This window comes from Lathyrus oleraceus, chromosome 1 (assembly GCF_024323335.1).
Source record: "Lathyrus oleraceus cultivar Zhongwan6 chromosome 1, CAAS_Psat_ZW6_1.0, whole genome shotgun sequence".
Lineage (NCBI taxonomy): Eukaryota > Viridiplantae > Streptophyta > Magnoliopsida > Fabales > Fabaceae > Lathyrus > Lathyrus oleraceus.
The window spans coordinates 353,949,057-353,976,204 of NC_066579.1; the positions used below are offsets into that span (position 1 = coordinate 353,949,057).

Consider the following 27,148-nt stretch of genomic DNA (forward strand, 5'->3'; position numbering starts at 1 on the left):
AAAGCAACTGAGGAGCAACTTCAATTCGATCCTGAAATTGAAAGAACACTTCGGAAGCTCAATAGCAAAACACGAAGAAGAAGGAAACTAGCCGAAGAGAGGAACCGGAGAGAAGAAGCATCTACTTCCGCACTTGTTCAAATCGAAGAAGTGGTTGTAGAGGCTTGTAAAGGAAACATGGCGGATGACAATCGTACCGAAATGTCCGCTAATAGTCCAAGAAGGAATGCTCAATTTGCCCGTGGAGGAAGAAATACGGAGATGAAGACCGGAATCCTCCAACTTCTCTATGCAAATCCATTCACCGAAATGGATCATGAAGATCCGTACTCCCATCTCATCAAATTCTATGAGATTGCGGGTTCGACGGGAATTGATGAAGCGGGTGAAGAAGCATTATTCAAGAGGATGTTCCCACACTCCTTAGTGGGAAAGGCAAAAGAGTGGTACCTTGATCAAGCAGCAAGAGTTATGACGGATTGGAATTTGTTAGAAGAAAAGTTCTTAGAAAGATATTTCCCTCAATCCCGATTCATGGAAGCCAAAACGGCTATTGCGGTATTCACTCAAGGAAGCAACGAGTCTTTAAATGAGGCTTGGGAAAGATTCAAGTCAATGTTGAGAAAATGCAAGGGTCATGGTTTTGATGAGCTCACTCAAATCCATATTTTTCTAAATGGGCTCCAATCAACTCACAGAACACTTTTGGATGCTACCGCGGGTGGCTCTCTTATGTCAAAAACTGCGGAAGAAGCTAACGTTATTATTGACCGGATGGCACTCAATGATCGTCAAAGTCAACATGACCGTAGTCCTTCACAACGTAAACCGGGAGTTCTTGAATTAAATACCAATGATGCCATCCTTGCTCAAAACAAGCTACTCTCTCAACAAGTGGAGCTTCTCACTCAACAAATGGCCAAGCTTCCACAACAAATGAAGGAGATTCAAAGTTCTCAAGTTCGACATCAAGTAGCATGTTGCGAGTTATGCCAAGGAGATCATCCTACTGGTTTTTTCCCTCCGCTAGAAGAAGTGAGCTATGTGAACAATCAAAATCAAGGCTATCAAAGGAACAATCAAGGTTACCAACCAACAAGGTTCAACAATCAAAATTTTCAGCAGCAAAGTCCTTATCAACACCCCAATTCTCAAGGCCAACAATCGCAAGGAGGAAGTTCCAAGCTAGAGGACACTCTTCAACAATTCATGCAAGCTTCCATGGCAAATCAGAAGAGTAATGAAGCAGCAATCAAGAATTTGGAAAATCAAATAGGTCAACTTGCGAAACAGCTGTCGGAACAAACTGTAGGATCTTCTTTCTCCGCTAATACTCAAACTAATCCAAAGGAGCATTGCAAAGCAATTTTTACTAGAAGCGGTAGAGAGTTGACAAGTAAAAAAGGTGAGGAAATTACAGTTGAGAATGATATGGATGCTGTGCTGGAAAATGAGGATGTGGCTTGTGGGAAGAAGAAAGTGGTAGAAACTGCTCAGTTCGCGCCGCGAAAACAACAGAACCAACAACTGATGGAAGAGCAGCGGTGTGAAGCGGAGATGAATAAGGAAATCGAACCAAGAAATAAGAAAAAAGGAGACAAAGGAGTGAATGTCATTCCAGTTCAACATCTACCATATCCGCACGCACCATCAAAGAAGGATAACGCTAGACACTATGCACGGTTTATGGACATCTTCAAGCAGCTTCAAATCAACATTCCATTTGCTGATGCATTAGAACAAATGCCACGGTATGCCAAGTTCATGAAGGACATTCTTACAAAGAAAAGGAGACACGTGGAAGACGAGACCATACTGCTTGATGCACGGTGTAGTGCTATCATCCAAAAGACTCTCCCAAGGAAGGAGTCCGATCCGGGCCGGGTTGTTCTACCGGTGACCATTGGAAGCACATACACTGGAAATGGTTTGATTGACTTGGGCTCTAGTATAAATTTAATCCCTCTCTCCATTGTTAAAAGATTAGGGAATGTTGAGATTAAATCGACGAGAATGACTTTACAACTAGCCGACAAGTCTACCACTTTACCATACGGAATTGCTAAAGACATGTTAGTGAAGGTGGACAAATTCTTGTTTCCGGTAGATTTCGTAATAGTGGAGATGGACGAGGACCGTGATGTGCCCCTAATCCTTGGAAGACCTTTTATGAAAACAGCTCGGATGATGATTGACGTAGATGATGGACTAATGAAGGTGAGAGTGCAAGACGAAGAGGTGACCTTTAATCTTTTTAAAGCTATGAAGCATCCACATGACAAACATGATTCGTTCCGAAATGATGCAATTGAAGAAAAATACCATGAGGGAAAGACCCGTCACAAGAAGTTTCATGTCGGACAAATGGTACTGCTATTCAAATCAAGGTTCAAGTTATTCCCGAGTAAGCTGAAGTCAAAAGGGTCAGGACCGTTCGTTGTCAAAGAAGTACGGAATTATGGAGCCATTGTGATAGAGGATCCAAAGTCACAAGAGAGCTGGACTGTCAATGGTCAGAGACTGAAAGTCTATCATAGCGGTGACATAAACCGTGATGTGCGTGTCATTCCCCTATTTAAACCGGGCTAATCAGTGGACCGTCGAGCTCAAACGACGTTAAACAAAGCGCTTGTTGGGAGGCAACCCAACGTTGTAAGTCTGCATTTTAAATTTTTTCTGCTGTGTGAGTTTCTGCTGTGTTAAATTTTGAAAAAATTGGGTTCTGTTTTTTACAGTTCGCCCCGCGAACTGAATTCACAGCTTCAGTTCGCGCCGCGAACAGTAAATGGCAGAACCAATTTTTTTGAAATTTCCTTCAGTTCGCCCCGCGAACAAAGTTCGCCCCGCGAACTGAAAAAAAAAAAAAAAAAAAAAAAAAAAAAAAAAAAAAACTTTTTATGTCTTTTTCGTTTCATTCCTATTTTCACGAACTTAGGAGATTCTTTCAACAACCTCGCTACTCCACGTCCAAACCTCCAAATTTCAAAATTTCCCCTCTCCATTCCCTTCATAAGAGGATTTTGTTGATTACGCTAAGTGGCCTGAGGGCAGGCCAAACTTTTTGGGGGGGTGTAGGAGGTGGTGTAACCCATGGCGATGAAATGAAGGAAGATTGAGGAGTTTGTTGAATTTTAGAGTTGTTTTTATTTTGAGTTTTCTATGTATTATTACTGTTTTTGTTGATTTTTGAAATTTGGTTTGTTAGTTGTTTTGATAATTGCATGAATAATTTTTGAAATTTAAGTGTGTTACAATCAAATTGGTTTACCAACATTTTTGTTTAATTGTTCTTACTCTTAAGTCAAGCTTAAAGCAACCGAGAAATGATCGCAAAGAAAGAAGCATAGGACACTTCGAGTGGTGATGATAAGAATTAGTGTCGGCATTTCAAGGTACACTTTATCACTTTTTAGACTTAACATGAGTAGTTTGATGGTGTGTGCAAATTCCATGTCATAAATTCATTGAAGTATATGTCATTTTTGAATCAAAATAGGACTTAGCCAGTTGTGAGGAGACTTTCCATTGTACACTAAAAAGCGGGAAACCGAGCATTGTTTTAACTCATTCTTATCATGCTAAATCATGCATCAATCCATTTTTGTGTGAAATTTTTGAAAATGATAGAGGCATTGTTTGTGAGAAAAACCACTTGACCAAAAAGTTTGAATCAACTAACCTTGTGAGGAATAATCCTTAGTTAACCCCCTTTGAGCTTAATTTAGGATTCATTTGATTGATCATTGTAAAATCAATTGAAAATTGTGGAATAAATGAATCCTAATTTCTTTCGTATCAGTTGAAACCTCAAATCGAGTTGTTTGCAAAAATTTTGCCTTTTGCTTATATCTAAGTAGGGAGCATTATTGAATACATTTGGTTTTGGAATCTAAAGTTGGGGAGAGTTTAATGAAAAGTTGAGTAGAAACTTGGAAAAGTGAGTTTCTATGAAAAGGGGAAAATATAAAAAGAAACAAGAAAAAGAAATCACCCTTGAAACCATAGAGCATAGAAAAATTAGAAAAGAAAAGCAAAGAAAATGCTCATGGTTGTGTGGATTTGAAAAGAAAAAGAAAAAGTTAGGGATCAAAGAAAAGGAAAGTGTGTAGAGTGAATCTTTGGGAATGCTCCCTTAGGATAAGCAATTTGGTTGAATTCTCTTAATCATATCCTTTCTGGTAACCTAAGCCACATTACAACCATTGAAAGACCTCTTGATTCTCATTTTTCACATAATTTGGTACTTGCTGTGATAACCGCATGATTTGAGTTGTTGTTGATTTAATTGCTTGGATGAGTGAAAGTAACCCTTCATGTTATTCATCAATATTGATGTGTGTGTAAGTTTGATTCAAGTTTGACATGTATGACTTTGAATTCCTTGGAATGATTTTTGCACTTTACCATTTCCCTTATTCATGTTTTGTCTAGAGTTGAGATAGGTGAATTGAGAAAACGCCAAACGCTTTTGAACCATTTGAATATCCTTGATAGATTCTTGTCTGAATCTTTTGTGTCATGATTTTGGTTGTAAGGGTGGAAACTTTTGTTTAGGGACAAACAAAATGCTAAGTTGGGGAGAGTTGTTAGGGACCAATTTGTACTACTTTTTATACCATTTTATTGGTCCCTTTTACCAAGTTTTGATTTAATTACACACTTTTATCTTCATTATTTTGTATAAATGCAATTAGGTTTAATTTATTTTGTTTTGAATAGTTATTTCACATATTTGTTAGTTTTGTAGAATTGTTGGATGAGAAAGCTTTGGATTGCAGCATCATAATATGGAAGATTTTGGATGAAGCTTGCAAAACAAGGAAACTGAGGCAGCTTCAATTCGCCCCGCGAACAAAGTTCGCCCCGCGAACTGCATGACAGGACCAGTTCGCCCCGCGAACCCTGCGAATCCAGCAAACTGATTTTTGGGTCAAAAGTGCTGTTTTGAAGGCCAGCTGTTTTTGCCATTTTGGGTCTGCCTTGGAATTGCTTTTCTGCATTGGATGAGAATGACCAATTAAGGAAATGTCAACTCTTTTAGGAGAGAAAATACATTATTCTAGAAACATTATTCCATTCATTCACACATTGTTCTTGAGAGTTTTTGTAATAGAAAAACAGAGTTTTTCTTCTAAAACCTTCTGCTTTGTAACAATGGTGATGAGGAGCTAAACTCCCTTTTGTCAAGATTGGAGGTAGTAGCTATTCTCATCTGTCTATGTATTCACTTTGATTTATTTATGAGATAGAGATTGTTGATGTATTGATTACTGTTTTTGCTTTTAGTTGAAAACCAGATTTGAGTAGTTGTCGAGAGAGATTACTCGAGTTTAGACATAAAGCAGATTTTCAAGTAGTGAATAAGTTGTAGAGATAGATTTATTCATTACTATTCTTTGATATTGAACATTAAAGGTTACTATATTGATAGTTAGGTGGAGAGATCGTCTAAGGATCAATATAGTAACTATCACGATATCATTTAGACATAAATGACTTTGAGAGGATATTTGAACATCATCAATAATCTTGAATCTAATTATTTATCATAGGGAATCATAGATATTTGAAATAGTGAACTCCAATCTTGCCAAACTTTTATATTTGTCTAAAACCACTTAATAGTCTTTGTTAACTTTCACTCACAAAATATTTCTCCAAACAAAACAACCCTGTTACTTTCTTAACTTATAACATTTGAATTATAGAACGGCGGTAATATTACCCAATCTCTGTGGATACGATACAAAAATATTTGCCGAAGATATACTTTTCAACACTTTGTAAAAGTCAATGTTACCATTCACATGGTATTTGAGCTTAAAAATCCATTTGCACCCTATAAAGGTTTTATTATGGGGAAGGGGAGTTAAAGTCTAGGTCTTAGTGTGAATTAAAGATTGTAATTCGTTAGAAACTGCCTGCTGCCATTTGGGGTCAGAAATGTCAGTAGTGTACGAGGTGGGTTCAACTATAGAGGATATTGTTAATTTTAAATTTTTATGAGAAGGAGATAAATTAGAATAACATATGGATTTGGATATAGGATACGTAATAGTACCTGATTTTTTAGATGAAAGAAGAGGATTGCTTTTTATGAGGGAACAATGATAGTATTTAAGATAGGTGGGAGGTCGATGAATTCTAGTCGAAGTTCTAATGTTGGGATTGGTATTGAGAGGGGTTGTACTAGTAGGAGCAGGTGTTAAATTTGTGGGAGGAGAAGTTGTAGGTGTAGCGGTAAAATTTTTGAGTTTAAGCTATTGATTAACTTAACTCACAAAGTAAGAGTCTCCACCGCGCTTTTATTGTTTCCAAATGAAAAGGAAAAAAGTACGAACAAAACCCAATTTTTTTTAAAACAAAACTAATAAAAAGAGATAAGGGTCTGGGGATTAGTTATGCAAAGGAAAGATATGAGTACCATAAACATCCATGGGAACCTCTTTGAAAATATGTACATTTTAGTTTGAAAAAGGTGTTGTTTGCAAAAGATTGGAGAGATGGGAAAATAAATATTTTTCTTAATTTTTATGTTTGCCAAGACTTTTGAAGTCTCATACCTACGTACCAATAAATTACAATGGAGGATCAAAACCTTGTGGTTCGTGGTGAAAATATCAAAGATGTTTGTTTTGACTCATTTTTAATGAAAATACATTTTGTCATTTTAAGGAGAATACTCAACTAGTCACCCATAAGTATGAGAACTTTGCATCATCATGAGAAGGACTTCAACTTGGATAAAAGTCAACAAGTATATCATTAGATCTCTTAGATGAAAAAGAATTATCATCAATACTATGTGGATATGAGAATTATATCTCAATTATTGAAATTACTCATGTCTAAACTTTGAGAAAAGTTTTAAAAGGAAAAATGCACAAAGGGGCACAAAATGATTTGAGTGATTTATGCATTTTTTAAGTCTTTTGAAGTTGATCTGGATATGCTTAAGATGGATTAGCGTTTATTAAAAAAAACTTTTGAAAAATCACTTGACATAAGTCAAGGTTTGTTGAGAAAGTGATTCAAGTTTAAAAACAAGAAGTCTTTTAAAAAAGAGGGAAGGTTTTGAAAATTAAAGAAAGAGAGGAGAAGAAGAGAGATGAAGAAACGGAGAAAGGGTTGTTAAAAGAGAGATGAAGAATTTGCAGAGAAAAGATGAAAGACAAAAGAGAAAAAAACTAGGGTTTTCTGGGAATAAAGCAAATGTTGACGAATCTAGGGTTTTCTTGAAAGGGATCGAAAATTAATGAAGAAAGATTGCAGGAAATGGTGAAAACGATGAGGAAATATGAAGAATTTTGAAAAATTGTTGAAGAATGATAAAGATCGAGGAAGACCTTGGTGTATTTTCTAGGAAAATTTTGAAGTGTGGTGATAATCGGTGAAGAAAAAAGGTGGTTGTGTAGGAAAAAATGGTGTTTTTGGATGGAGAATCGGCGGAGATGCGGTGAGGAAGAAGATGGTGAGGTGAAAAGAGAGAGAAAGTTGGGTAGAAAATGGACGATTTTTGTTGAAGTTGGAAGGAATGAGATTGAAGAAGATAAGGGAAATCTGGGCGGACGAATAGGAAAATGACACCTAGGATGGAGTATAACTGGATGTGGAGAGTATAAAGCAAGTTGTCAACGAATCATGAAGAGATGACGTAAGAAAAACACGCGTAGGAGGAGAGAGATAGTGGAATAAAAGGTACAGCGAGAAACAAGATAGGTGGAAAAAAATCTAAAACAAATCTAAAACTGAGAGTAGTATCTTTTGATACTATGATGAATTTACACATAAAAAACTGAAAAATAAATAAATTTATTTTTGATTATTTTTGTACAAAAGGTCTAGCCCTATTATATAGCCCAAACTCGTTAAGAGATAGTTACCAAAAGTTAAGAAAGACTAATTCAAACTAAAACAGAAAAAAATAATTAATAAAAAAAGATATTATATTTTGACAAATATACTTATACAAATTTATTTTTCCAAATAGACAATTAGATCGATGACCAATTCACGCACCAGAACTTTGCATTCAAATAGAAAACTATGCAGTTAAGAAAAGATAATTCACTAAAAAAAATAAAACAATATATCATATAAAGATTATACATATACATTTCCTTTTGAAAAGTACAGAATGTGAATAATATTTGAATAGCCTCATGTACTATAGTTTCACGTACTGATCAAAATGAAAAAGATTGGATTGGGCATTTTTACATAACCATTTAAACCTGTATATTACGACAATATTTCATATCTTTATTATTAAATCAATGCAATTAATGATTATGGCAAGAGAATTAAACTACAATTATGCACCGATAGCAACTTTCGACATTACACACGAACCAATTTTATGTATAGGTTCCAGAAACCATCATCATGCAAATCAAAATATATGTAGCATGAAACTCATCAAACAACACAAATATATGTATAGGTAACATTGACATTAATATTAGTTTTATTTATAGGGTATGTGTATTGAATTTATTAGAAATTTATCATTAATAATTTTATTTATTTTTTCAAAATAAATTTTCTATTTGTGGGTTTCTTAACCTGTGTCATTGGGACACAAGTTAGCATTATCCTTATTTATATATAGATAGAGTATTTTTTTTCTCTATTCTCAAGCAAAGACATGTGTGACTTCTAATTTCATAAAGTTTGTTATCCTATACTTATATTCCTTCACAATTTGAAAAAAAAAAGACTTTGTCTCTAAAACGTGTCTTCTGTTAGGAAAAATATCAATTAAAACTATCGTACTTTTTCCACACTATAAATAATAATAATAATAATAATAATAATAATAATAATAATAATAATAATAATAATAATAATAATAATAATAATAAAATAAAAATAATATATATATTTTTAGATAAATGAGAGTACAAAATAATTATTATAATCTCACGTAGTATATAAAAGGTGATTAAATTCTCCTTTAAATTTTTTTCTTCTAAAAATTTTCTCTCAAATCTATTAAAGTGTTGTAATGATGATGTTTTAAAATATGGAAGTGGATTTTATAGTAATGCAAATAGATGAATAAAGACTATAAATAATGGAAAAGTTTTCTCCTTTTCTTCTATATTTTCTTTAATTGTATTTACTAAATTAATTTTCTAATTATTCGCTTTCTTTTTATTTAAAGAGGAAAAATGTATCGATCTCCCCCTTCTAATTTAGGTGGAGGGCTCCAAATGTCCAACAACTCTCTTACAGAACTCGTACCTGTTCTTAGGTGAGGACTTGATTATCATATTCGAACAATTGTCATCTGTATGAATTTTTTCAAGCTGTAATTGCTTTGAATCTAACATATCACATATCTAGTGATATCTCATATCGATATGCTTTGACCTCGAGCGAAAACTCGAATTGTTGCTCAAATGGATTGCACTAAAACTATCACAATATACGACATACTTCTATTGATTCATGCAAGAACCACTTCATCCATAACACTTCCTTGGAAGTTTATATTGTTGCAATGAATTATGCCTATGTGGTAGACAAAGCAACACACTTTTGTAGTTTTGATTCCCACGATACAACTCCCATTGAATATGTAATTAAGAATCCATAATTTCACTTCTTAGAATTAATATCTCCTACGCATCTGTGTAGCCAATTAGATCATATTTTCTACTTCCAAAGTACAAATTAATATCTCATACGCATCTGTGTAGCCAATTAGATCATGTTTTCTACTTCCAAAGTACAAATTAATTTTTAAAGTTTCTTTGAGATATCAGAAGATCCACATCACAACATTCTAGTGCTCCTTTCCTAGATTAGTCAAGAATTGCTAACAACCCCAAACACATGTGTTATATCTACTTGTGTGCATACCATTGCATACATTAGGCATCCAACACCTAAGGCATATGGCACCTTGTGCATCTCTTCATTTTTAATTTCACTTGTAAGACTGATTTCACTTGTAAAACTTTGCTTTGAACTAAGATTGAAGTGACTAGCAAGTGGAGTAGCAACGACCTTTGCCTTTTCCATGTGAACCTGCTCTAATACCTTTCCGATATATTTTTCTTGTGATAGTCACAACTTATGTTCTTTCCGATCACGACAGATGGACATATCAATAGTATACTTCGCTGGTCTCAAACCTTTCATTGAAAATTTCATTCTTCAACTTGCATATCTTCTCACTATTTTTTCCTACGATCAATATATCGTCAACATACAAAGTAGTATGATGAAGTCACCATCATTAAATCTCTTTCCAAACAAACAATGATCAGAGTTAGTTCTTTGGTATCCATGATCAATTATGAAGGAATCAAACTTCTTATATCATTCACATGGTGGTTTCTTAAGTCCATATAAATTCTTTTTCAACTAACACACTAAGTCTTCTTTTCCTTTGAATTTGAATACCTATGGTTGTTCCATGTAAATTTCTTCTTCTAAAAATCCACGAAGAAATGCAGTCTTCACATCTATATATTCCACATATAGATTTAAACTTGCTGCCAAACCAATCACTACCCGAATAGATGACATATTTATTATGGCAGAAAGAATATCATCAAAATCAATTCATTTATTTTGAATGAAGCCTTTCACGATTAATCTTTACCTATATATGAGTTGTAAGTTATTTAGAAGCCTTCAACTTGTACACCCGTTTGTTTTTTAGTGCTATTTTATCATTCGGTGAATCTACCAATTTATAAGTCAAGTTCTCATGAAAGAATTGCATTTCTTCTTTCATGGCTTTCAACCACTCCTCTTTATGGTTATCCATCATAAAGTTTTCATAAGACTCTAGTTCTCCCTCATCAGTGAGTAACACAAATATCGTTGCGGAATATTTGGTTTGCGGTATAGGTATCCTAGTTGACCTTCTTAACTGGGGCTCTTATTCTCCATCCTCATATTCTTCAATCATATCTTCATTTTCACCACCACTTATATTATCATTTGTTACTTCTCGAGATTGATCATTATCAATTGGAGGTTCATTTTCCATATCTCTATTTCATCTCCCGCGTAATGCTCGAGAAGAGGACTTGGATCCAAGTTGATTGGATGTTCTTTAGAAATAACATGCTTAACTCCTTTATGAATATATTTAATATTATGATCTTCAAAAAAGACAACATATCTGCTTATGATAATATTTTTCTCTATAGGATCCCATAACCTGTACCTAAATTCTTCATTTCTATATTCCAAGAAGATGCATTCCTTCGACTTTGAGTCGAATTTTGATATCCCATCTTTTAGAACATGAACAAATTCTCTACAACCAAACACCTTCAAATGGTTGTAGGCTACATATTTACATATCGAAAACCTATTTGGAACATCACCATTCAATGGAGATGAAAATGTTAAGTTGATTAAATCAATTGTAGTCATCAGAGACTCACCCCCAAAACTCTTAGGTAACATGACATAAGATAACATTGTTCTCACTTTTTCAACAAGTGTTGTTCATTCTCTCAGCCACTCCATTGTGCTGAGGTGTCTTAGGAACAAATCTTTCATGCCATAATCCATTACTCATATAGTAATGTTTCAAAGCTCCAATAAATTCTCCTTGTTAGTGCGAACACATTTTAACTTCTTTCAAGTTTCTTGCTCAATGCTAGCACGAAACTGTTTGAATACTCCAAACACTTTATCTTTTGTTTTAAGGGCACACACCTAAATTTTTCTATAACGATCATCAACAAAGGTAAAAAAATACCTTGCACCTCTAAGAGTATTAGTAGTCATTGGACCATACACATCAAAATACACCAAATCTTAAACATATGGTTTTCTATGTGGGGCCTTATATTGAAATGGAACTCTACGTTGCTTTCCAGCCAATAAATACGTACATGGCTTAAGATACATTTTTAATCCTTTTTTAAGTTGCCTCAAGCTATTATCAAAGAACTTTTTGCTAGCTTTCATTGCTTGTCCCCCAAAACACATTAGTATAGCCTCCTTCGTCTAGTAGTATATTAAATATTAGATTGAGACGCATGTCAGGAACATGTCTCACATGTATAAATGTTAGGTAACAATTAGTTTTTGTTTTTAGACAAATATCTCATTTTCCCCGTAATTTTGGATGTATTACCATTTCCAATTCTTACATGACCAAAATTATCGCTTATATAAGAGAAAAAGAAATCCCTTCGTGATGTTACATAGAATGATGCACCAAAATCTACATCCCAACATGTATCTTGTGATCTCAAATTAACATGACCGCCATCACAAACAAAGATTACCTCATTGCCTTGAAATATGGTAGTGGTTATGTTACTCGCATCACCATTTTCTTGCTACTCTCTTGAGTTTTTTACATTCTCTCTCCATGTGACCTTTCTCGTAAAAATAATAATATTCTATGTCTTTTCTTGTCCATAATATTCCCCTAAAATCATCTATAGACTTGTCCATTGACTTGTCTTTAATATTGAACTTATTATGAATACTTCTTCCACGATACTCTGTGGCAAGCGCCTCAGACTCTAACAACATTCTTTGTTCCTACCTTCTTGAATCTTCATTAGATATGCTATCTTTTACTATGTCCAATGTTAGAACACCTTGTGGTGCTGAGTTACTCAACAAAATCACAAGTGTGTCCCAACTGTCTAGCAAAGAACTTAGTAATAAAAATGCTTGCAATTCATCTTCAAGCACCATCTTCATATTGGTGAGTTGATTTATCAATTTTTGAAAATCACTCAAGTGTTCAGAAATTCTCTGGACTTCTCTGTATTTGTTTGAGGTTCACCAATCGCCGAATAGTAGAGGCTTTATTTTGCGATGTCTTTCTCTCGTACAAGGTTTTTAGTTTTGTTCATAACCTATACGCAATTGTTTCTTGCGCAACATGACAAAAGACACTTTGATCTATCCACTGTCGAATTCGTCCAACAGTTTTCCTGGTTATCAAATTCCAATCATCATCATACTTTCCGGTTGACTTCCTCCCTTTATATTTTGCAAGGGTTAATACAAATCTTTATGATAGAATATATCTTCCATTCCGAGCTTTCAAATGGAGTAGTTTGAAGAGGTTAACTTAATCATTATTATTAATACTGTCGATAATGACTCGTCCATTGTGAATAATAGAAATTACAATGTGTGGTGAGCCGAAGTTCTGATAAAAAAAATGTTTGCAAAGTTATTACAGTTATCTCTTTGAATGTAATTGTTAGAGCTTAAGACTTTTAGCTAAAATATGCTAAAAATATAAAGCTTTGGAAAATGCTGTTGTATTTAAATCTAAGTTTGATGAACACTTCAAAGACATCTCATTTTACAATTTTTTAATAGTTTAAAAAGCTTGCAACATTAGTATTTCATTTAGGCCTATAAATATGTTAGTGGTCCTCTAAATTAAATATTACTTAGACCCTAGTTTCATTACATGGTTTTGTGTATTACAATAGTGAAAGATCACACATGTTTTGCTTCTGTTTCCACAACTTGTATTTGGATCAAGTTCATTAATAGAAGAAACAAAATATGCACTAATATTTTTAGGAATCAATTCACTTTAGAGTATAAAATGAGTATCATAACAAATCATAGTAAACAATGAGTTTGTTGAAATAAATCCTATAAAAACTCAATGGTATCAATGAATTCCTACTCACAAACCAAAATGAAATACAGTAACTGCAATTTCTTCACTTATCTCTTCTGCTACATCATAATTTCCTAAACACATTACACTATAATCTCTTCAACTATATCACTTAAACACAAAAACTGTGCCATCTCAATATTCAACACTACAACTCAATAGGAAAAGAAAAGACTTAACTTGAACTCAAACAAGATTCTTGAACCAATCAGTGACACCTTGAACCACAAAACTCTTTATGATCTTTACCATGATCAGACGAAAAACTCTTGGAATGTTCAACAGAATTAACCAAATCATGATCTCTAAACCCAATGAGAAACATAGACAACCCTTCAAGAAACAAAGCAGATTGATAAACAGAAGCAGCACTAATAATATCAACAAGAACACTTCTCCTCAATCTATTTGCGTAAAGAAAAACACTCACAAACTCTTCCATGTAAACCTTCACATCATTTCCCAGAACAACTTTCCCTTTGTTATCGCTGCGACCCTTACACGAAAACCAATCGCCGACTACACGGTCGACAAACCCTCCTTCTGCGCGCGCGAGTCTTTCGTTCAGCGTTGGGACGATGGATTTCAACCCGCACTCTATCTGTTCCATGCGCGTCATCAGCGTCTCTGACGGGTTCCTCCACGCCATGGATATCTGCCAGGGACGGTCGGAAGACATCGAAACGGACATGTTTTCGTCTGATTCGGTTTCTTCGTCGTCAAGAAAAGAACGGGCGAGGTTTGTGAAGACGAAAGGGTGGATGTCGGAGATCCAAAGGAGAGGCTTTTCTAAGGAGTTACGCCAGTCTTGGTTGAGAATCTGTGAAGGGTCGATGGTAGCAGCCGCGTCGAGGGCGTGGTAGTAAGATTGGAAATGCTGGTGGAGAAGCTCAACGTGGGTTGAGAGAAGGGTTAATGAGTCGCTGGAGATTGAGCGGCGGAGCAACGGGAGGTGGTTGTTTTTGAGGGTGTTGAACCATTCTGTGTAGTATTCTTTGAATGGACGTGTTGATGTGTGTTGTTTTTGTCTGGTGAATACTGATTTCAGCATTTTCAGATTCTGGTTTTTCTTCTTTTCTTGGAGATGAATCTTGTTTTGCAGAATGGAGTGATAACTGTTTTGTTTTGGAGAATGGAAAATTCGAAAACTGTTTTCTAGTTTACTTGTTAAAGTTAGAAACAGTAAAACTATGTGAAGAAATGGGAACAAAAGTTGGTTATAACAGAAATTTAAAACTGAACTAACAGAAAAGCTTAACTATGGTTAAATACAATTAGCATTTGTTAGTTAACATTTAATCACTTATTCAAAGTTCCTTAATTGAGTTAGAAAATCAATCACCTATTTAATAACAACTTGATAGAGTTTTTCCGAGTTGATTTAATCTTCAAACATCAGTTTTATTAGATAGAAGCAATAAAAAGATTGACTTTTAAGTAGAATTAAAATAATCTATATTGCTTTTTACATTAATCATGGTTTGTGATAAATCAATTTGACTCTAAATCATGTCTATCAAATGCACATAAAAAACATAACTTAAGAAGTTAATATTTTTAGATAAGAGCGTGTTTTAAGGAGTTGTGATTTTTTTATGGACTGAAATGAGGATATTGTTATATCATCATTAGTATTCTGAAAGATAATCAATCACATGGGAGTTTTTTTACTCTCTCACTCAATTTGACTTGTCATAAAATGTAAAGCATCTTAATCTAATCAAAAGGAAAAAGAAAAGGATTGATAGAAGAAAATAGAAGCATCTTCTTGAAAACTTACTCTTCCAAGATCATCGTGAAAGAAGATGAAGATAGTTTTTATTAAGATGTTGGTGTGTTTGTTAATTGTTCAACAAGCCTATGAGAAGACTCAAAGTAATAAGCTTTTAAGTGAGCCAAATTACTGTTAAATGTTGAATGAGTTATCCGAGCTTGTCGACGCAGAGTTCACGCAACGAAGTAATTAATCATTGTTGTACAGGAAGATATAAGTAAAGATAACCAAAACATGTGTCATTCTACTTCATTTGATATCTTGTTAAGGAGTGTCTAAGATTTCTCTCTAGACATGCAGAGGAAGACGCATCCATATGTATTTTATTTTGATCATATTGTGTTTTTGCTTAAGTTTTGTGTACTAATCATTACTTGTGCAACTACTTAGAGCCTAGATCATCAAATTGGTATGATCGTTGCACTCTCATTTACCTTCTATTAGCGTGCCTTTAATTATTTGTTGATATTTGTTTGTTTAATGTGTTTTGTGATATATTTTATACACAAAATTTCATTCATCCGCGTCATTAAAATTATTGAATAGAGTATATGTTTGCTATGTGTGCATGATATATCTCATTTATTTATGCATTATATTGTCATCTGAATCATTTCATTGATTTGAACTTTGTATATTTATCTGCATCATGACACTCATTGATATTAAAGTTTTTTTTGCATTAAATAATCTTGCATCCAACATTTCACTAATTTTTTGCATCGAGTTATTATTATTCATCTATGCATAACATCCTTTGTTCATCCATCCATCCATCCATCATTAAAATTATTTTTCATCCTGCATTAACTCTTTTAACATATTTATTAAAATATTTTAGCATTTAAAAACCTCAATTATCATTTTTGCAATTTTATAAAAGCTATTTTTCATACATATAAATTTTAAATTTTTTACTTCATGATTCGAATCACAGGACATCATGATTTGAATCAAGACCTCTTCATTTTTCTTGAAAAACTACTGATTCATTTGATTCGAATACATTACCATATGATTCAAATCACAGCTAGCTTTTCATTAAAAAAATTAAGTACTTGATTTGAATCACATGTATCACATGTCTCGTTATTTTTCATTCAATCATTTCATTTCGTCATTAAAACCTTCCTTTTCTTTTACTAAAAGTATCTCACTTTCTTTCATTCATATAATTTATTTGTGTAACATGTGCATATCATACTATTTGCATTTTGATAATTCATTACTTCTTTTCATCGGCATCAAAATTATTTTCTTCATCTTGTTTTTTGCATTTAGATATTGTTAAGTGTATCCTTGATTATCTGCATGAACATATCAACTAGGTTTAACCATTGTATGATCATATTTCATGCATTATTTATCCCTTTTACAATATGCTTTTGTATGTGAAATAACCATTGTATTTTGCTGCTGAATGTTTCATGTCGTTGTTACGCATATTTGTTGCATTTGTCATGTGTTATCTTTCGTGTATCTGTGATATATCATTCTATTTGTTGTATATTTTTCTTTAGCTATGTTTAGCCTTATTTTCTCTGGATTATTTGTTTCGTTGCTAGTTAATTTACATATATACTCATAAGCATCTATCTTTTTGATATTTTTAAAGAGGGAGAAGTTATAATGTGAGTCTAGATTTGATTTATGCGTTTTTATACAAATTTGCCTCATGTTTATGATGGTTTGACATTTTTCTAGGTTTGCCTATATGCCTCTTTTGATGAGCATAAAACCCAAGAATTCGCCTACTTAAAGTCAAATGAGCAGTTGGTTAGATTCAGACGTATGTTGTGATTCCAGACTAATGCTAGGATATCTTCCAAATTTACTACATGAATTTTCCTTTCTAAAGTCTTCACAATCATATCATCAATGTAAACCTCCAAGTTGTGCCTTATCATCTTCGAGAACACCACATCCATGAGTATCTAATAGGTCATGTCTGCCTTCTTCAGCCCAAAGGGCATGCCATTATAATAGTAATTACCATGGTTGGACATGAATGTTGTCTTAGGTGAATTTATGGGGTCCATCTTAATCTGGTTGTATCCAGAGTAAGCGTCCATGAAACTTAATGTTTAATCTGAAGATCCATCAATTAAGCGATCTATGTTGGGGAGAGGGTATGGATCTTTGGGGCATGCAACTTTAATGGTTCTCGCAATTGCCTTTGAGAAGAATATTATTTTGAGTGTGACATGACCCTTGACATGCATCTGCTCGCCTAAAAGGCTAATCAAGGACCCTTGGAAGGCCATAATTCTATTGGGATCATGTTCTAGAAGATGCTCTAGAACAAGACATCTGCTGAGCTTTCAGGGTCGATCAACTAACGTATTGGATTTTTATGACAATATGATCGTTGTTGTGGGGCAGAACCCTATTTGCGTCTTCCCTCAAAAAAGTGATTTTGGATTCTCAGTCTCTTCCAAAGGTTATAGTAGTCTTAGCGGGTTGCATACCTTCTTCGGGAAGAACTATATTCTCCCCCTGGCGAAACCTCAAATGATGGTGTTAGTCGTTTTCTCATAAATTTTCTCGAACATCCTCGTGAGAAGATGGTGAAAACATCATTGAGTAATGCTGAGTGTGGCTCATGTTAGTTTTATCGGGGCCCCACAGTGGGCACCAATTATACTCGCTAAAAGTACAGTTGTATGACAATCCCTAGTGATTAAGGTTTTCAAAGGCCTTAAGGTTTATTTTGAGGTTGAGAGCTAGCTCACGTAAGGGTGAGAAACTATGTATATGTGTATTTATGTATTCGAGTTATGTTGATGTATTTATAGCCACACTGAGAATAACTATCTCCTATGGAGTGGACAATTGATTCCTTGATATTTAAGGAGTGTGGTTAACTACCACGACTCCTTCTATGTCATTGTGGACCAAATACACGCCATCCCTACGACCGTGAGTTATGGACAAAATATGGGCGATATATTTGAGAAAATGACGTCTTGTTCCCAAAATGGATGCTCGAACCAATAAAGAGACAACATGCGAAACTCACGCCTCCCCATGCCCTCCGCGAGCTGTTACACTAGTACATATTCCAATGTCTTTATAGAATATTTATCATTATTTACTTTATTTACACTTTACAATAATAAGTCATTTACATGTTAATAATATTTACAAGCTCTTTTTAGATTCAAAAGTTAATTTTACTTTTATCTCAAACTTAAGACAATGTTTGGATAAGTCATTTTAACGAAAGAATGTAATATTTTAAGAGAATTTAAAATAATTTAGATAAAATTTATCGTTTAGATAAAAAATACGAAAAATTGTTGAAATGATGGAATTCTATGAAATATTTTGTTCAAGTTAAATTTTAAGAGTTGAAAATGATATTTAAAATAAAAGAATTTCAAATTCTTTTCATATTCCATATAATCTGAATGTTAAATTGATTAACGTTATTATTTCATATTTTGCAAGTTGATCCTCTTATTTTTCAAAATATTAAAATTGACCCTCACAATTTTCAAATTTTTTTAAATTTATCCTTAATAATTTTCTAAATTTACAAATTAATCACTTAAAATTTTTAAAACCGCAAATTACTTTTTATTTTTAAAATTTAAAATTTGACCTTAAAACTTTCAAATTTATAAAAATGAACTAAAAAATCTAAAAATAATTTATCTTAATACTATTCAAATAAAAAAGATTTAAAAGTAAATGAGTTTTAATTGAATAATTTAAAATATTTAAAATTTTAATTTTCTTAAAACCATTCCTTTACTTGGTCTACCCATCCTAAAAATATATTTTTAAAATTACCTAAATTGTGCTTTCCAATATAAAAATTCCACTTAATAAAAAGAGTGATCATTAGAGTTTAGAGCTTGAGTTAACACTAGAATATTCATATCACTCTTTAACAGCAAATCACGGTGATCTCTGATGATGCCGCTGAAGCAACGGTTGCAAAAACCGAAATGTGGCGCTTTCCAACAAGAGAAGGTGACGATGAAGTAACTAAACGAGATTTACCGGAATCGACACTGAAGAAGCCAAAGCTCACCGGTAAGCACCTAGGTTATGGTGGCTACAATTTCTATTTTGCATTTGATTAGGGTTCTTGGAAGTGATTAGATAACCGTTTTGGTGATTTAAGTGTTTCCAAATTCATAGATTTTACGCATAGAAAATAAGTGTATGTTATAAAATAACTGTATCTTTGGTTTCGTGTTTGAAATACTCAGAATTGATTATGGATGTGTAGAATTGATTTGAGGTATCTTTGGTTGCCCTCGAAGAGAATTGATTATGCTTTTTATAATTGATTCTAAACATAAAAGTGATTTTTGCTTCGATTGATCCAAACATAAATCACTTTATCTTCAATTCACTCTTAGCCAAGATTAGTTTTACCGAGTGAATGTTTGGTTTGGTTTTTGGAAGAGTCAAAAGCAATCTTTGAAGAGTAGAATTGATTTTAGAATGATTTTGAGGTGTTTGTTTTTTCTAAAGTAGAATTGATTTTGTCACTAGAATTGATTCTATTTGAAGCTAGTCCTATGTTTGGAAACTTTGGCTCTTGTGGTGAAAAGTCACGTTTAAATCCACGTTTAGTAGAAGCTACACTCATTAGCTTTTCACTTAGGTACTAAACATAAGCTAAAATTTGTAGCTTTTGAGTCTAAACATGCTTTTTACATTGAAATTCACTGTTAACTCAATTTTGCATAAAATCATTCAAAGATAAATCACTTTACATTCAACTTTTAACTAGAATCAATTTTACATAATCAATTCGTTGAAATTTGATTTTTTTTCAATGCAGAACCAAACATACGCAGAATCAATTTTTTCCAAATCAATTTTCTTCACGGCAAAACCAAACACACTAGTGAGATTTTATTCATTCAAATTTTTACTCAACAAAATGCAACCACTCTGCAGAGAATATGAATATCAAACCCTAATTTCAATTTCAATGTTATTGTAGGTTCTTACCTTCAACTGTTTTACTGGAAATTTACCTGCAACTGAAGCGACCTGTAAGCAATCCTTCCTTTAGCAATTTTGAATTGCATTCACTGTATTGTTGTTCATGTCAATAGTAATATTTTATTTATGGATTACCCTCTAAAAATGCACTTGAATCTTATGAAAAACAAGTACATCAATTATTCATTTTAAAAAGCACCAAATACACGGCTTAAATATCACGGTCAGAGCACATACACTTATTATGCTTAAACGAAATCATAATATTAATGCATCAGTAAATATATAGGAATGGGATATGGTTAAGAACCATATAAAAATCTCAATCTTCCTTCTTATAGTCAAAAGCAGTGTAAGGAGTGAATGCCTCTTTAATCAAACTCTTCTTCCTCCAAGTATTCCAACCCAAATCTTCGCAAATTTCATCATTGTGGTTGATACCAAATGTTGTGATGCAGTTTCTTTTATAAAACCTTGTAGAATTTTTCATTGTCTCCATGTCCTTAATTGTCTGTGAAAGCATCTTATCAGCAGTTGGGAGCTTAAATTTGTTAGCTAGTAGTCCAGATAGCCACATGGAACGTATCTCGGAGGTGTATAGATTCGAAACACTCTCAACATAACCCACAAAGGCCATGTTTGGAATCAATGGATGAACTGTTCCCCTGTCACATATAAATCATAACTTGACTATTAATTCATTCTGAACTATGCTTAGAAAGCTGGAGAAGTTAAAAAAATGTCAATTAGTTGGAGAAATAATCTCTCTTAGAATTTAGTACCTCAGGCTCATAAGTATCATTTTTGTTTGAATCATTTGTTTGTGTCAAATTGTAGGTCACTTTAGAGTATTAACTATAAAGAAGGTAATAATGACTTTATTTCAATAATCAAAACTGTCTTTACCTGTACAATGACATCATACCAGAAGGGTATTCCAATAAGCTACTGAAAGGTTCTGGCAAAATGGCTTGAAGTTTCTTTTTCCCATCATAACCAGTTGCCAAAATAACTACATCAGCCTCTGTTTTAGTGTTGTCATCAAATTCAACCCCATCATTTGAAAACCACCACTTTGATGCTCTTTTGAAGATGATTTTTCCTTTGTCAGCTTCATGGAAAAAACTTTCTGGTGTTATAGCTATTTGACAAGATGCAAAATCTTCCTCAAAAGGGTGATCTGGTTTCAGTCCATACTTCTCCATTGGCTGTTTCCAAAGTAAGTAGGACTCTATGAATTTTGAAATCCCACGCCTCTGTTCAATGTCATTCATTCAACAAAAAAACTAAGTAAATAAATCTTTGGTAATTACTAAAAAAATTCATAAACAAAATACATCTTTAGTTTACCATTGGAGATAATAGGAGGCATAAAAGGGATTTGAGTAAACCCTGATTTGGTGTTTGATGAAGGAACTGTGCAGATCTTGTTGCATAGAACAAGAAAAATGGTACTCCCCACATCTGATAATGGGGAAGTGTCCAATGCAAACTCCTTATTATTATTGTGCATGGTTGCCCTTCAGGTCCTTCATAAACAAGTTACAACAACCCTTCTTATTATCATCTTTCAAATTTAACAGTGGAAAAGACAATAAAATGATAAAAAATAAGCCAATGTATGTTATTTTTTGGTTTAATAGTCTAGTGGTTGGAATGAATGTTCTTATAATGACCTGGTCGGTCAAAAATAAAATAAAAAAAAGACCCAAAAAGACATTGACAACAACAACAAAACCTTATCCTACTAGGTTGGGTCGGCTACATGGATACTCTTGCCATAAGTTCTATATAGGACCATGCTTCTATCCAAATCATTAATCTCAAGATCTTTTTTAAAAATTTCTCTTATAATCTTTCTAGGTCTTCCTCTTTCTCGAATTGTCTGTCTTCTCTTTATCTAGTCTACTCTCCTCAATACAGAATCTACCTGTCTTCTCTCTACATGTCCAAATCTCCTAAGTCTATTTTCCATCATCTTCAATACTAAAATGCATAAACTTGCAAAGTTGTAATTATTTAAGTTAAAGAAAGAGTCATAGTAAAAGTTAATGCAAGATAATCTAACAAAGGATCATCCCTCCTTAAAAAATTAACAAAGACTAAAGTAACCAATCAATTAACGCACGGTGCACCGCTTGTAATAAGTGTTTTTTTTAATCCAACACTTGTAATAATTTATTAGGAAAGCTTGATATTTTTTTGAACGTAAACAAATAATTGAAGTTTGGATAAAACGTATATGAAATCTGACAAATAATTGCTATAAAATATTAATAAAAGAAAGGCTAATGTTATCCTGTACTACCTTAAGAAAAAAAAAAAAACACACATATATATATATATATATATATATATATATATATATATATATATATATATATATATATATATATATATATATATATATATATATAATTACAACTTTGCAAGTTTATTATATATATATATATATATATATATATATATATATATAATAATAATAATAATAATATATAATAATAATAATATATAAAAACCATGTTAGAACATTTGATGTTACCTTGGTTTGCCTGTGCACACTCGAGAGCTAGATCAATAGCTGATTTTTTGTAACCAACGACAACAACCTTTTTTCCTTTAACAAGGTCACTGGTAGCTTCTTTGTCAAGTTTACAATAATCAATGCTATGCAGAACCTTTCCATTGAACACCTCAGGTCCCTTGTTCCGTGGAAATGTTGGCATCAATGGTATGTCACCATATTTTCCAGTGCAAATCACTACAAACTCGAAGTGGTACAGCTGAAAAATTAAGTAGCCAAAGTAAAATAATTTGCTGTTGTTAAGGATTATGTTCACTTTATTTTTTTTGTTTTCCATAGTTTTTCTCTATCAAAATTCTTATGTTGTCAATGTCGCAATCAAATGTGGTTAAGTTAGTCTTATGATTTTAACCGCGACCACATCATGGTCATAAAACATAATTTGCATGCATTGTTATTTTCCAAAAATATTATAGGTGACCAGTTTGAAAATAGTTTATGAGTTGACAGTGAATAAAGACCTGAATCGTGTCTGATTCATTACTCTGAACAGAGAACTCCCACATAGGACGACCAGAAAGTGGATTTCCACTGTCACGATGTAGTCGTCCGAAATCAAAACCTTCTTTATCACCAATAAATTTGATTTCCACGACTTTGGAATTGAACTTAACATACTTAAACAAATCAAAATGAACTGCATAAGTATGCAAGTATTCCAAAATCTCAGCATAGGTAGGGTAATCAGAACTCTCTCTCTTAGGCCAAGGGAAATCACTGAACTCATAGTTCCATGTTTGTGATTGAAGCTTAGTACACCTATAGGAACAATGTCTCCAAACACCACCAATTGAGTCAGTGGCTTCAAAAACAACAGGGTTGTAGTTCGATAGTTGTTTCGCTACGGCTAAACCACTCACTCCAGCACCTATGATTCCAATTTTAGACACCATAACTGGTGGGTTGTCTTGGCTAGCCATAGGGCTGTGTAGTGGAAAAATAAGACTATTGTTTTATTTTGCAAAATGCGTGTGACTATGGACAGTGTGAGGAGTGAAAGGGTTTTCTTATTACTATATATAGAAGAGAAATCATATATCACTATATTTTATTACATTCTTTTATTATTGGTGGGTTGTCTTGGGTGGCCATGTGTTTTCTGTGTGAGTATGGAAAGAGGATTAGGATTAGTATCTATATAATTGTAGAAAATTTTAATTAATCATATCCCACACTAATGGGTAATTCCATCACATTTTTCAAGGAGTACAAACAAAATCCACTGACACCTTTTTTGACACTTTTTTAATCGATAGAATACATACAAACCTCACCATTTTAATATGCATATCTTGCAATAATGTGGCATGACATACAAAGTTTCAGCAAATAAAAGAAAAATGAAGTTGCTGATAAACATTTCTAAAGTGGCCACATTTCTAATTGTAGAAGTACAATATTGTATTGAGCATATTTAAATTAATAAAATGTTATAAAGTTTTATACTTTGAAAAGAAAAAAAAAGAAAAAAAAAATCGAAATGAGTGTTCCTAAAAGCCCAACGCACCTTGAAATCTAAATAAAATATTGGTTGAGGGATTAAGTAAAAAAAATCTAATACATTTTAGTATTACATTTTCAAATAAGAAAAAAAGACATTTTAAATTTGATATGAAGCGGCCTTAAGTAAACTCTAATATAGTTTAATACTACAATTTCCTCAAGAACTTAAACCCACAACAATAATTAAAATTAGAGGCCTTAACCCTAAAGACAATATTTTCCTCAAATAATCAAAGGATTAGACTCATACATTTTAAATGTAGAGAAGTGAGAATCCTAAATTTGAATACATACTTTTATATATCAATTTCCTATAACTATCTACTGAATTATTGTAACATTTAAACTTATTTTAGATTTTTTCTCGAATAGTGTGACCTAAGATAGAAAATCATAAAATTATTTGAATATTCATTAAAGACTTGAAAAAGATTACAATAAAAATTCAACTTTTGAAAGTTACAACATTTAATGTCAAAATCTTAAACTCTTAAACTCTAGATTAAATTGCTGATGATTTAATTGAAATACACTGACAGAGTAATGAGATTTTACACCGTCAGTTAATCTTAGATGTTGGATATTAAAATAAGTTTTATTTTTATTTTAAAAATCTATAAAGTAATACAAACGGGTGATGGTGATGAATCGACAGTGTAAATTTTTTTACACTGACAGTGTATAGCAATTAATCTTTTATATATATATATATATATATATATATATATATATATATATATATATATATATATATATATTTGTGCAATTACTTGAAAACATATTGAGTATGGAATTGCGTAACAAAATTATATAAAAGTTTTATTGTGATCGATTATAAGAACATAGGAGTTATATAAAAGTTTTGTTCTAATCATTTGAAAAAACATAAGAAATCTCAATAACATGTGATCATTTAAAAATGTAAGAAATTTGAATATTACATCTCTTTTACTAAATTCTCTTGCTCTTATTATTTTTATAGTGAGTACAAAAAACATTGTGGTCATTTGAAAAATCAATGTGAGCTATTTAGGGGTGTAATTGGTTCGGTTTGGATCGATTTTTGATCAAAAAATTGTACAAACTGATGATATCTTTATCGGTTTGGTTTGATTTGATTTTTATTATTTTTTTAAAATAAAATCAAACTAAACTAACTGGTTTGATTCGGTTTGGTTGACCAGTTTACAGTTTTTTTCTTATAAATATTATATTCATTTATATATATTTTGCTATCATGTTTTAGTGTATTTTATCCTACTATTATTTTTCAAATAATGCATTTTATATAATATATTTCATGCTCTATTTTTCAAACAACTTACAAGTTTGTCTTAATCCTTACAAAGCATTGACACAATTTTCATTGCATCATTAAGTTCACTATCGAATACAAAAGTTGGTACTTGACATGAGAAGGTTGAAAAGGGATTTGAAATGTTAACAAATAATACAAAACAATAAAAACAAAAGGTTTTAATACACGTAAATTAACATGCTTCACATCTCAAACATACATCAAAATTATTTTGTAACTAAACTATAAGGAAATTCGTTGAAGAAGAAACATAAAAGGTAAAAAAAAGATGAAAACTAATGAAGAGAACTTGAATATGAATAAGGCAACCATAACCTATAAGAATGTTGTTGGTGACAAAAACAGTGGTGACGGACAACCAGAGAAGCAGTTTGGTGAGAGCAAGTTTTTATGGCTTATGATTTCTATTTTTTATGTTTGGACTTTGGTTTTGCCTACATACTTTGTTAAAAGAAAGAAAGTGTAAACAAATATGGAGAAGTATTTGGCCGATATAAAATTTGGGTTAATAATGGACTAGATAAAAGATTGAGTATGTATTTATAGTCATCGGCTTGGTTCATCGTTTGACGGTTCCTAAAAATTAAAATCGAGAATCGAACTAAACTACCTCAATTTTTATTGGTTTGGTTAGGTTCAAAACTCGAAGAAAAAAAACAATCGGTTTTTTAGATTTGGTTTGGTTTGGATTGTCGGTTTAATTGGTTTTTTCTGATCCACTTACACCCCTAGAGTTATCTCATAAAATAGATTTATTGATACTCCACTTAATTTATTGATAACCCACTAAGAACTACTCCCCAGCAGAGTCACCACTTAATTTATGTAGCGGTAAATTCATGACCATCAAGCTATGGATAAACTTGGCGTCAATAAAACTAGAGTCGCCACCGTGTTTTTATTGTTTTCAAAGGAAAAGGAAAAGTACGAACAAAAACCAAAGGTAAGAAGTTTTCAAATCAAAACTAATAAAATGTCAGAGATTACATGTAAGGGGGTTGGTTACACAGAGGAAAGGTGTTAGCACAAAAAATATCCTAGGTACTCCTAGGGAGTCCTTTTTGTGTGCATATGTTTTTGGGTATAAATGATGTTTGACAAAATATAAAGTGTGGGGATGAGAAAAGAATTCATTGATTATATTTTTGTGTTTGACAAGACCTTCGATCTTGTGTCTACGTACCAACATAAAAATGAAGGATCAAAACCTCGTAGTTAGTAGTAAAAATTTCAAAGAAAGTTGGTGAATTGATTTTAACAAAAAAGTTTAAGTAAAATGGCATAAAAGTCAAAGATTTGAATGAGATTGTTAGTTCTTTATGCCTTTTGAAGTTTAAGTTAATATGGTTAAGTTTATTTACA

General features: G+C 32.6%; 2 protein-coding genes and 1 long non-coding RNA gene across 3 annotated transcripts; 1 reads left to right on the plus strand and 2 right to left on the minus strand.

The window, feature by feature from the left end:
* Nucleotides 1–13,698: 13,698 nt before the first annotated feature.
* LOC127115746 (protein INAPERTURATE POLLEN1) lies at nt 13,699–14,779 on the minus strand. The gene has a single exon (XM_051047216.1). The coding sequence runs from the start codon at nt 14,688–14,690 to the stop codon at nt 13,848–13,850; it is 843 nt and encodes a 280-aa protein (XP_050903173.1). The 5' UTR covers nt 14,691–14,779; the 3' UTR covers nt 13,699–13,847.
* Nucleotides 14,780–19,251: 4,472 nt separating this feature from the next.
* LOC127136215 (uncharacterized) lies at nt 19,252–20,732 on the plus strand. Its single transcript, XR_007808669.1, has 3 exons — nt 19,252–19,454; nt 20,215–20,280; nt 20,380–20,732. It is a non-coding gene; the product is annotated as an uncharacterized LOC127136215 (long non-coding RNA).
* Nucleotides 20,513–24,414, minus strand: LOC127136208 (probable flavin-containing monooxygenase 1). Its single transcript, XM_051062801.1, has 5 exons — nt 23,427–24,414; nt 22,924–23,164; nt 21,732–21,910; nt 21,288–21,637; nt 20,513–21,046 (listed from the first exon to the last, which is right to left on the minus strand). The coding sequence occupies exons 1-5, from the start codon at nt 23,883–23,885 to the stop codon at nt 20,704–20,706; spliced, it is 1,572 nt and encodes a 523-aa protein (XP_050918758.1). The 5' UTR covers nt 23,886–24,414; the 3' UTR covers nt 20,513–20,703.
* Between the last annotated feature and the right edge of the window lie 2,734 nt (nt 24,415–27,148).